The sequence below is a fragment of the Symphalangus syndactylus genome, chromosome 9 (genome assembly GCF_028878055.3).
Source record: "Symphalangus syndactylus isolate Jambi chromosome 9, NHGRI_mSymSyn1-v2.1_pri, whole genome shotgun sequence".
In the NCBI taxonomy this organism is placed as follows: Eukaryota; Metazoa; Chordata; class Mammalia; order Primates; family Hylobatidae; genus Symphalangus; species Symphalangus syndactylus.
Window position 1 is genome coordinate 102612675 of NC_072431.2, and position 13032 is coordinate 102625706.

At 35.3% G+C, this 13032-nt stretch overlaps 2 protein-coding genes across 15 annotated transcripts in view; one reads left to right on the plus strand and one right to left on the minus strand.

The window, feature by feature from the left end:
- JAZF1 (JAZF zinc finger 1) overlaps nt 1–3197 on the plus strand; it is a 354333-nt gene extending 351136 nt beyond the window's left edge. For all 3 annotated transcript variants that reach the window (XM_055293589.2, XM_055293590.2, XM_063609001.1), the window contains exon 5: nt 806–3197. In XM_055293589.2, the coding sequence (XP_055149564.1) occupies nt 806–982 (177 nt within the window). In that variant the 3' untranslated portion in view covers nt 983–3197. The remainder of the gene's footprint in view (nt 1–805) is intronic.
- Nucleotides 3198–4499: 1302 nt separating this feature from the next.
- The window catches only part of TAX1BP1 (Tax1 binding protein 1), a 96698-nt gene continuing 88165 nt past the window's right edge, over nt 4500–13032 (minus strand). For all 12 annotated transcript variants that reach the window (XM_055293586.2, XM_063608983.1, XM_055293587.2 and 9 more), the window contains 2 exons: nt 5935–6017; nt 4500–5117 (listed from right to left, as the gene is read on the minus strand). In XM_055293586.2, the coding sequence (XP_055149561.1) occupies nt 4916–5117; nt 5935–6017 (285 nt within the window). In that variant the 3' untranslated portion in view covers nt 4500–4915. The remainder of the gene's footprint in view (nt 5118–5934; nt 6018–13032) is intronic.

The following is a 13032-nucleotide window of genomic DNA, read 5'->3' on the forward strand; positions in this document are numbered from 1 at the left end:
ATACGGAGTCTTACATAGAACATGCTGGTGAACTAGCAAAAGCGATGAACAGAAATTTAGAAAGCATTTTGATAACTTTAGTATCCTGATGCTAAGAAGTCCAATCTTAGTGACTAACATTATATAACCTTAAATTTTTAAAGTTCATTGTATGTTTGGAATGTAATACTTAAGGTAAGGACCAGTCTGACTACAGGTGCTTATTAAACATGTACAACTGTACGGGGGGACAAGATCTGGGCAACAAGTAGCTCCCACAGTGGCATCAGAGATACTGGCTTAGTGCAGAGCAGAAAATTGACAAAAACTCTGGTTAAGGCATGGTAGGGAACTGTTAACACAGTTGTCTAGAAGCAGGCTGTAAATTGAGTTTCCAAATCAAAAATTTCTATATGTCAAACTTTTGAGATATGCCCTCATGTTTTTCTTTAGAAAGGTATTTTGTTATTTGTATAGGATTGTTCACTGTTAACTTTCTTTAGAGTGGAAAAGATTCAGAGGATTTTCTTTATACAGTCCGTAAGTCCTAAATATATATTTTTTATAAAATTGGAAGAAATCAGTACTTTCATTTTCAGGGTAGTTGAGGCACATCTGAAATTTTGAGTCAGCTGTGTGTGTGACCATCCGTACAGCCCATGATCGACACACCAGAATGTCCTTGAAGGGTCCCAACTGGAGTCCTTGCAAAAGACTACACTCTAAACAGCTGCTATCCAGGAACTGCAATCCAGACCCAAACTGAGGTTTCCGAAGTTTGACAGGCATTCTGTGAATCCATCTAATATTTTTGTCTTCTCCACAGAATGTGAATGGCATAAAGTATCACGCTAAGAATGGTCACAGAACACAGATTCGTGTCCGCAAACCATTCAAATGTCGCTGTGGGAAGAGTTACAAGACAGCTCAGGGCCTGCGGCACCACACAATCAATTTCCATCCCCCGGTGTCGGCTGAGATTATCAGGAAGATGCAGCAATAACATGCTGGTCATAACTGTGCCAAGAAATCCTCACCAGCAGTTGCTGATTTTGAAAACAGCCACCTTTTTTCAGGGGAAGCATTCAGCAACCCTTTAAAGAATTAAATGCATGCTTTAAATTTTTTCTGTAATTTTGGAATGATGTATCTTTGTAGAGTTAATGATTTTGTACATTTGCACATGTAATCATCATACCCATTTTCATTACTTTGATATAAGGTGCTAAACAAAAAAGCTCTAGGTTCTTCAGCACATTTCCCCCAAAACAAAATAAAATTGAGGGCATGTTGCATATTGTTGAATTGTATTGCAGTGGTATCAACTGGGGGGAGGAGGGGCTGGCACTGAGATTTTTTTTTAAGATTGTAATGTGATTGAAGTTTTCAACACATCAGCTCACATATGTTCAAAACCAAAATAATACCTTCATTATCAAACTGGTTACCATGCCTTACATAATGGAGTTAGTATTTGTGAGTAGAAAGACTTTAGGTAATGGAAATATAAATAAGAAAGAATGTTTAACATAATATGCTAAAAATATTTTCATATTTAAATAACATACGTAAAGGTGTGCTTTCTGTGTTTTATATTATCTTGCAAATCCTTCTGCCCTTTAAAAAGCTGAAAATCTTGCCATCTGACTTACTAGTCATTTTAGTGTTATAAATGGCATTTTGTACAAAATAGTCTATTCAGTTCATTCATTCATTTAACACACATTCATTGAGTGCCTGCTGGGTACAAGGGATTCAATTTATGCCTGTTGATATCTGCGGACCAAGATACTCATTTAGTGAAACACTTTTTTCCCTGAAATCTGTTAGAAAACACTTTGAAATACTTACGTGCAAAGTTTGTGTGTGTGAAATTTAGTTATATCTTCATCTTCAGATGAAGTTTTAAAGCACTTTGTAGTTCTCTATTGCCAACAATTTAATGTTTATGTGTTGCCAATTCTTGCAACCACTGCCCTACCAAACCTGTGGGTTGCAAATCAGAACTAAAATTGTAAGCACGTTTCAAAGAGGAACATTTTTGTTAAGACCCCTATTGCCTCTTCTTCATGCTCATTTTTTACTTTTTTTAAAAGGCACTTTTCTCATCACATTGTAGAGAGGTCTGCATTCTCATTGGAAATGTCTGTTTAGCTTTATAAAACACTTTGCTGAAATATGAAAATGAGCCTTACTGACAATTAAGTGCTTCTTGCAGCAGGTGGTCAAAGAAAAGCGTGACTAATACGACCTGTTAGAGTAACCTACATCTGGACCATTCCTTAAGTTTTTCCTCACCGACAGTACCATCATGCCTTGAGTGTTCTTTTCTCCCAAGTGCTATTCCTTAAACATGAGAGTTTACCAGTTGCCTAATTATGCAATAAAAAATGCTTTGAGATAGCTAACTGCCCATAAAACAAACTCAAATTGCTTATAAAAAGTTTCTTCCCATGTTCTCATTTGATGAAAAGTCTTACGTCACATATAACCGGAAGCAGGGGTCCCTCCTCAATTTTCAGACATTTTGAAAGGATGACAGTTCTGTTTGTTAGATGAGTAAACCTCTGTATTCATAAGTTCTAAAATCCCTCATGAGGGATTCAAAGTATTTATAAAAACACTGCCCTCTAACAATTTCCTCAGATCTGAAGTATGGTCTTGGTCCTGAATATACAGTGTTATCCTATGTTTAAAAGGGTGATCCAGACATGAGACGCAACTAGTTGGTGCATAAGACGGCCCCACTTGGCTATTTCATATCTACCTACAATTGACCAAAAAAATTTTTTAGGCCAGCAATTAATTATTATTTAGCTTCGCTCTTTCTAGTGCAAGAAACTGCAGGCTGGATCAGTAGTTCAACAGCTAAACAGTCATAAAATAGTCATTGTGCATGTTAAATTTCTTTCAATGCTTTCAATGATAAATTCCAATTTCTATTTACTTATTCATTGTGACAGTATTACTAAACAGGTAAGGATGGGAATATTTTGTTATACTGTGTATAGTGAATGTATTGTACTGTGTCTGTGAAAACTGTGCTTTAAATTATATTTTCATATGTTTTGTTGGGGACAGAGCACATTAAGTCTGAAAGCAACAGAGGTTTGTTTTAGAACTGAAGGCAATTTAATCACAATTCCTGTCAAGAAAAGCTGCTTATAAATGTAAATGAAATCACATTTAAAATAAACTGCCTCTGACCCAAAAATAAATATGGCTCTTTATTTTCCTTAGTGTCCATTATGAAAACCAGTATCAAGTTTACCATGGAAATTAATCTATCCATTCACGTTCCTCATTCTAAGGCTGTTCAGTTGATGCATGTAGACTTAATCGCTTACATTTTTGCTTAGATTAGGCTGTATTACTTTTCTATCAATAACAAATTAAGCTTGGACTTAAACTATTTTAAAATAAGTTCTACGCTAGTAAGATGAACAGTGTCTACTACTATAATATTCCAAGGATACTTTTGGATTAACATGGTCCATAATTATTAACTGCAACAAAAATGCTCCCATTGTTGAATGTATTTTACCTAAGTATATTCTGCTCGTCATATAACCTATCTGGAAGCTGAAACTTGGAATCTCCAAAGCTATTGCTTCCTAGGACTGCTGTGTCCTAACAGCTGGCATATGAATGCCTAATACTGGTTTGCCCTAGACTCAAAAAACTTTTTAAAGGATTCTAACAATATACAAACTGCTTCCACAAACAAATACAAGTGACATGATATGCTGCAGTTCACATATAGCAACTCAAAATGCCACCAAGTCTAAATATTAGGTTAACATCTTCAATAGCTAGTTTGCTTAGAACAAATGTAAACTATTTTGATAACTACAAAAGCAGCAAAATCAAAAGTTGGTACTTTAAATTATTCACACGCACATTATAAAAGGGAAAGGGAATACAATTCAGAAGTATTTTAAAGGCCCAAACCAAAAAAAGATGTTCAAGATGCTAGATTAATGAAAAACTTTCACAAATAAATTTGACAACAGTGAAATTACAGGTCTTGGAAAATGTGTCCTCTTTAATGTTAGTGAGAGTTCTATACAGCAGAGACATAACTGAAGAAACACATTACTTTGATTTGGGTTTATGTATTGTACTTTTAATCACTTACTGAGAATATTTCAAATTTATATTCTCATCAGGAAAATGTAAAAAAGATACTGATATGTATTCTGTGATTTTATGCCACAAACACCCCGTTATGAGATCATTTAATAGGAAAACAATTATATTGACATCTCTTGTTCCATTTTCCCATTAGATATATATGTACAACTTAAAGATAGTTTAAAAATAAGCATTCAGGTTATTCTAAAATTTTGTCATAAAATTAGCAAAATATGCCTTCTGTTAATTGCTAAAACCAACACTTCACATATAAAAGCATGTGATCTCATTCTACATGTAGCTCCATTTTTGAAAATTAAAAACCTATCGTTTCATGGGCTAAATTATAGAACTTTCTGTATTCGAAGAACTACTTCACAAAACTGTTATGATAAATGCTTTTTATTACATAATATTTAGTAGTCATGCTCAATCAACAAGGTCAATGGAAACTTGTGAATATTCTGCTAAATAATCTAGCACACTAATACATACATTTTTCAGTGCAGTAACATTGAAATAATCCTTGTATCCTTTATTCAGACAATTCTGCAAACTAGGGAATAAATAAAGATATGAACACACAAGAACTTTTTTTTAAAGTAGGTAAGATTAACAGAGATTAAAATTTATTGATAAGCCAAAGACTGACCCTGATCCTAGTAACACCGAACTCAAAGTAGCTCCTGGTCAGAAAGTGCAGTAGAGGGTGCATGAAAGCATCGCTCTATGGTCTCCTCAGTGGTCTATTTTAGGTGATTTTTTTAACTGCTAAACTATATTAACTCATAATAAAAAGTAACTAGTCAAAATTTAGAACATTCTGATCAAAATGGGTCTGCACATGCCTTTCAAACACCTGCTGGTCATAGTCAGGAGGGAACTGCTCGCTGCACATCGGGCACACCTTCCAGTGACTTTCAACATGTTCTTCAAATTTGCTCTGATCATAGTTAGGAGGAAACATTAACTCACAGAGGGGACACTTCTTGTGAACATCAAAGCTTAAAGAGAAAAATGAAAGAATTACCTATTTCTAATAAATGTAGAACAACTGTAACTTGTCTGTATATGACAAGGTTCCATTTATCTAGTTAGCTGATACTCATACTAAACAACCTACCTTAAAAGTCTTTACTCCAGAAACCTTTCTCTGCTTCTAAATGCTTGCTGTAGACAATTGTGTAACCCATTTATAGAGCCTCTAAATTTAGTTTTACAATTAGATTAACAAAACCTTTTTCCCCCTTAAAACCTCCCAAATCCAATCACAATTATGTGAAATTAGTACCAAGAATTCTTCCACGTTTAACAGAAAATGCCTTTTGTAAGACTGTAAGGATAAATACAACTCATAACTTCCCACCAGTGCATTTGGTTTAATAGCTAAAAGTTTTTATGGCACTGGTTCTCAAATGATTGTATGCATCAGAATCAGTCGGAGGACACGTTTTTGTTTTTGTTTGTGGCCAAAAATACTGTATTTTTAACCAGCAAGATCACTGGGGCATTATTATACAACATTAGGTGTTTTTTGCAAAACTAGTTCCCATCCCCAAACAATAGACAATACATGCATTTGAATGACATTTTAGGAACAGTAAATATTCTTTTAAATACTGCAAGTTAAAAATGTTTTCTGACAAAACTCCCTAAATCGGAGGACATGTTAAAACACATATTGCTGGGCCTACGCCTGGTGTTTCTGGTTCAGCTAGGCCAGGCCCTACACATGTGCATTTCTAATGAGTTCCCAAGGACCACCTTTGAGAACCACTGGCCTATATAACCCAAATTCTACAAAGGAAAGAAAAAAACTACCTGGAATCAAAGCAAAAGCCTGTCCCATGTCCACGTAAATGTTGACTTGGAGGATCAGGAGCAGTAGGCACATTCTCATCTTCCTAGGGGAAAAATAATTTTGGAACTTTTAAGAAAAGTAAAACCAAATATAAATTCCTTAATTCAATCAAGCACATACTGACAGTATAAAAGATGATTACACTTCAGGAAATTTTCTCTCTGCTATCATTTAATTAGATTTTCAAATAAACATGTTTGAAACTTTGCAGAGTATTTCACTATAAACACTGTGGTGTTCTTGAAATAAAAAGCAGTATTCAGAGGAACAGAGACATACCATTTACCATACCTGTATGTGTAAATGAAGCTGAGAACAGTAGACCTTTTCAAACCTATATACGTAGGTAACTTTTACTGACTTTATCATTCTGCAGACTGGGTGACCACTTTTTTTTGTTTGTTTTGTTTTTTTTTGAGATGAAGTCGTCACTCTGTCACCCAGGCTGGAGTGCAGTGGCGCGATCTCGGCTCACTGCAACCCCTGCCTCCTGGGTTCAAGCAATTCTCATGCCTCAGCCTCCTGAGTAGCTGGGATTACAGGTGTGCACCACAATGCCCAGCTAATTTTTGTATTTTTTAGTAGAGACAGGGTTTCACCATGTTAGCCAGGCTGATCTCAAACTCCTGGCCTCAAGTGATCCATCCTCCTTGGTCTCTCAAAGTGCCCAGGATTTCAGGCATGGGCCGCCGTGCCCGGCCCTACTTTCAATATTGTCAGACTGCATTATTGTCCCAAATGTTCTCATTTAATAACTGTAAGCTTAATTACAAGAAAGGCAGTCTCTTTGGCAAGATACATCCATTGCATGGTATACAGAAATCATAATGAAAAACTGATAAAAGTATGTGTGAGTTTGTATATTTTTGGGAAAGCAAATCCAACTGGATTAACACATGTTAAAGCAAAGCAATGCACTAAACTACAAACCTCAAAACTCTGCTATAGAGGAACAAAATCCAAAGTTAAATATTTCAGAGGTTGTCAAGTGAGACTTCTAAAAATTTGTGCATCTAGTTTTAATCAGAAAGAAAACACTGATGTGGATTCCCATGGCTGCATCCTAGCAGTCAGTTTTTAGAGATCTGTATGTGCTACATCAACAGCCAAACACAGGCTCATTTAACACTGAAACCAGGCACATCATCTAAATTGCCTATTTCCTTTTTATCTCTCAGCAGCCGTTAGCTGCTCTCATGTCATGAACTAACAGCATATCCCCAAGTGCAGCCGGCACTGATGAAGTCTTTATGTTACTGGGTAGGCATGCTTGCCCCAGAGCTGCTATTAACAGGTCAGTTAAGTCTGTCATGGGAAGGAGCACCAAAAAAGTATATATGGTGTGAAGTGCAACGTGAACAAACAAAAGACAAAATGAGTATTTCTAGTACTTGACTATCCTTCTGACAATTTTCCCCTCTTGAAAAGTAAAAGAAGGGGTAAAATACTTTTGTTTATCTATGAGTCCCATAGGATATAACTGAGCAAAAGGAAAACAGGACAGATATCCTGACAGGGGATTAAATTAGAAGATAAAACACGAATACTTTATATACTTCAAAAATTCAATCAAGTAACTAAAATCCAGACAGCTTTTAAGTCTGTAGATACAAAGAAGGAAGATGAGAAAGTAGTTGAATCTGCTGAGCTTAGTATGTACGACAGTGAATTCAGATTCTGTGCTAGGTTACTCTAGCTCCCAGATTTAGGCCTCCCAGCAACAATCTTTGAAACACTGAGTATGCTTAAATAACTACAAAACAGTGATAAGGCACAAAATTTTCTCACTCATCTTTGAAAAAAAAATCCAAAATATTGAAATGCTGAAGAAAATAATTGGAAAAGATAAAACGGGACAGGTCTTGATATTATATTTTTTAGAATTTTTAACGACAAATATTTAAAATAGAATACAATTTTCTAGGGGCCAAAAATGTAATGGAACCAAAAATCTCATAACCTCCTTTTCCTGTTTTATAATAGCTAATAGCCTACACCAATTTACTGCTTCCATGAATCAGCTAACAGTAGAGTTTGTAGCGAAGGTTCCAGACTCAGACAACCTGTCAGACATGTTAACCCTGCTCGTTAAATACCTGGAGGGGAAAAAAGGTAGAATTAATTTATACTTTCTAAGTCATATATAATTTGGCAATGATAACCCGATTATTCTGTAATCTTCTACCACCTATTACCTAATAAAAGGGGAGAGGGGCTCAAGAGTATAATTCTACATATTATAATGAGAAACAATAAGTTCTCATGAAATAAAACATGAACCATCTACCCAGAGCATAGGTTGAAATCAGAGAGTATGCAGTAAGCACTCTAAGGAGCCAATACATATAATAAAGTCTCTCATGATATTGACAGGCAAAATGATGAGTGAAATCTTCACTCGAGAATACATTTATTCTATTTTACTCAACAAGCCTGGTTAATTAGTTTCAGAGCCACAGTAGATTAAAAATACTTTAATTTGGAAATGAAGCTTTTAAAGCAGGCCGACTGACAGTTAAAAAAAAAAAAAAAAGCTATTGGGAAAAAGAGAAAAGCAAGACAAGAACTTGAAATATCCAATGTTGGGCATTTCACTATTAGTAATAGATCACACAGCCTTACCATACATCTTAAAGGAATATGACACCATGTAACATTGATTTTTTAAATAAACCTTAATCATCAAGGTTATATTAAATGAAAGCCAGAGAATCATGCATTCTGTTTTAGAAATATTTCTACCCCAAATTATTAAATTATCAGTTTCAGCACTGAAACTTACAAACCCAAAGGGTTTAACAGCATTTTAAAATATCACCACCTAGTATTTTAGCTAAACTAGTAAAATAATCTTGTAAGCAAATTTTATTGAGAATACCGTACTGAAATATATTTATGAACAATTCCAAATTTTAAGAAATACCTTTTCAGAAAACTTTTATTAATATTACTTTAATCCATTTAAAGATCTAAACACCCTATTGTTTTCATCTACGTTTACACCCATCAGCACAATACTCTTTCCATTACAAACTGGTTTTTAAGCAAAGGAAACAAGCTAGGATAAACTGACATTCAATTTGAAACCCAAAAACTTCTCATTATCTGCTCAGGATATACTCTGTATAAAAAACATTCTTGTTTTCTTATTAAAAGCATGTGACCACCTGGATATTTGAAGAGTAATTTTGTTTTTTTTTTTTTGAGACGAGGTCTTGCTCTGTCACCCAGGAGTGCAGTGGCACGATCATGGATCACTGCAGCCACGACCTCCTGGACTCCAGCAATCCTCCCATCTCAGCCTCCCAGGTAGCTAGGACTACTGGCGTGTACCACCACACTCGGCATTTTTTTTAAGAGACAGGATCTCACTGTTACCCAGGCTGGTCTCAAACTCCTGGGCTCAAGCAGTCCTCCCACCTTGGCCTCCCCAAAAGTGATGAGATTACGGACATGAGTCACCTGCCTGGCCTGATGGTAAAGGGGGTTATAACCTGTTGGAAAATAAACTAGGGTTAGATCACACTAACTTCAAAATGGAATCATGATCATACATGGTAGTTCCTCAAAAAATCAGAAATAAAATTAGCATATTATCCAGCAATTCTACTTCAGGGTATGTGCCCAAAAGGACTAAAAGCAAGGACTTGAACAGATATGTTCAATCACGAACCCATGTTCACAGCAGCATTATTCACAATAGTCAAAAGGTAGAAACAACCCAAATGTCTACTGATATATGCACGGATAAACAAAATGTGGCATATATCCATAGGGTGGAATATTATTTACCCTTATTCAAAAGGAATGAAATTCTGATACATGTTTACAACATGGATGAACCTTGAAGACATTATGCTAAATGAAATAAGCCACTTGCAAAAAGACAAATACTATATGATTCCACTTACATATGGTACCCAGAGTAGTCAAATTCAAATTACTGGTGGTTTTCAGGGGCTAGAGAAAGAGGGAATGGGAGTTGTTGTTTAATGGGTAAGGAGTTCAGTTTTGCAAGATGAAGAGTTTCCGGAGATTGGCTGCACAGCAGTAAAGTTAACATTACAGAACTATATGCTTAAAAATGGCTAAGATGGCAAATTTTATATTTATTCTACCACAATAAAAAAAATGCCATCTATCATGATCAAGTTATGGCAATACATACTCAGGGGTAAATGACTGAGTTACATAATCTGTATCATTAGTATCCAGACTGTGGGACTCTATCTACTTAGCATTTCCCAAACTGTGTTGTAATTCTACCTTTGCTAGGAAATATTAATTGGAATATTTAGTTATCATTCAGGAATTAGTAATTAATATCGAGGAAGAAAAGTTTCACCACTTAACAAAACTCTAAGTTGATTATTATTACTTTAGTTCAAGAGCATTCACACTTTAAGAAATTTATATATTTGCTAAGGCCAAAATCAATGCATAAGAGAAAAGAGAGTATCCAATGACTCTGGGTAACTTTTATTTAAAACAAGAGAATATCTCTTTGCCCCTCAAAACTTTGTATTACTATACAGTATTAGTCAGCATTCCTCCTCTTCTTATGAGATGTTATTGCTTATGCTTTGCCAGACATTCATTTCTAGTAATATATCAATGAAGAAATAACATTGAACTATATAATTTATCTAATTTAAAAGTATTTAAAATCAGAAAGAAAATAATTTTGCAAATCTCTATTAGTTTTCAAAAGTTTTACTTTGCTCCATATTCAAAAATTAAAAATAATTTTGCAAATCTGTTAGTTTTCAAAAGCTTTACTTTGCTCCATATTCAAAAATTAACTCAAAATAGACCAGAAACCAAATATAAGAGCTAAAACTATAAAGCCCTTATAAGAAAACATAAGAGTAAATTAAAAACCTTGGAGAGACAATGGTTTCTTAGGTATAACAAAAGTATAAGCAACAAAATAAACATAAATTCGGCTTCACTAAAACTAAAAAGTTTTGTGCTGCAGAGCACCATCATAAAAGTGAAGACAACCCACAGAATGGGAGACAGATATGCAAACCATATTATCTGATAAGGGGCCCAATTTGAAAACGGCAGAAGGATTTGAACAGATATTCTTCCAAAGAGGATATACAAATGGCCAGCAAGCACACGAAAGATGCTTAACATCATTAACCACCAGGAAAATGCAAATCAAAATCACGATGATGAACCATTTCACAAAGACAATAACAAGTGTGGCTGAGGATGTGGAGTAAGTGGAACCCTCATACACTACTGATGGGAATGTAGAGTCATGCAGCCACTGTGGAAAACAATCGGGCAGTTTTTCAAAAGGTTTAGGTAAACCTAAGAGTTACCACATGACCCAGCAGTTCCACTCCTAGGATTTCCACTCCAGCAGTTGCTAGTGGAACTGACCTAGTAATTCCATTTCCCCAAAGAAGTGAAAAGGTACACAAACAAAAGCATGTATGCCATAGCCAAAAGGTGAAATAACCCAAAAGTCTAACAGATGAATGGGTAAACAAAATGTGGGACAGGTTGAGTCCCCCTTATCCAAAATGCTTGGGAACAGAAGTGTTTCAGATTTCAGACTTTCTCAGATTTTGTAATACTTCATTATGCTTGCCAGCTGAACATCCCAAATTTGAAAATCCAAAATGCTCCAGTAAGCATTTCCTTTGAGTATCATGTCAGCACTCAGTTTCGGATTTTGGATGCTCAATCTAAACATCCAAACAAACAAGAATAAAACCCATTCTTCATGTTAAACATGGATGCATGCTAAAACATGGATAACTTTGAAAACATGCTAAGTGAAAGAAACCAGTCACAAAAGATAACAATTTTATGATTTGACTTATATTACTGTGCAGAACAGACAAATCTATAGAGAAACAAAGTGGACTGAGGGTTTCCTGGGCTGGTGGGAATAAACGGGAAGAGGTTAACTGCTACAGGCTACATGGTTTCTTTTGGTGGTGAGGAAAATGTTCTAAAATTGAATATGGTGATGGTTGCACAGCTCTGTAAATACATTAAAAACCACTAAATCGTATAGTTTAAATGGCAAATTGTATAATATGTGAATTATATCTCAATAAAGCTATCACAGAAAATTAACTATTTTTTTTTTGAGACCAAGTCTTGCTCTGTTGTCCAGGCTGGAGTATAGTGGCACAATCTTGGCTCACTCCAACCTCTGTCTCTCAGGTTCAAACAATTCTCATGCCTCAGCCTCCCAAGTAGCTGGGATTACTGGCGTGTGCCACCATGCCCAGCTAAATTTTTTTTGTATTTTTAGTAGACATGGGGTTTTGCCATGTGGCCAGGCTGGTCTCGAACTCCTGGCCTCAAGTGATCTGCCTGCCTAGACCTCCCCAAAGTGCTGGGATTACAGGCTTGAGCCACCATGCCCAGCCCAACAATTACTTTTCTAAGATGGCCTGAATTTTAAATAGTTTAATAGGCAAAAATGGAACAAACATATTTCTTTAAACTCATTAATAACATTTAAAAAGCCTCTACTATATGAAAGGTATTATACTAATATGGTATAGAAAAGGGAATATTCAGAATTAAGAGATGCCAACCAGCTATATATTACCTGTTGGAAATAACTGTGTATAAAAAATTTAAAATGGAACAGCAAAGATTCATTTAATCCTTTTGATGACATATTCAATTACAGGCTGACTATCTTTAATCCAAAAATCTGAAGAGCAAAATGCTCCAAAATCCAAAACTTTTTAAGCCCTGAGATGACAAAGGAAATGCTCACTGAAGCACTGTGGACTTTGGATTTTCAGATTAGAGGTGCTCAACTGATAAGTATAACGCAAATATTCCAAAATCTGAAAAAATCTGAAATCTGAAATACTTCTGGTCCCAAGCATTTTGGATAAGGGATAGTCAACTTATATCTATGTTTTCCTTTGTTGCTTATCCTGGTGGCGTCATATCTAAGAAACTACTGCCTAATCCAAGTCATAAAGATTTATCTGTACGTTTTGAGTTTTGTAGTTTAGCTCTTAACATTTAAAATCCAATTTTGAGTTAATTTCTACACAGGGTATGAATCA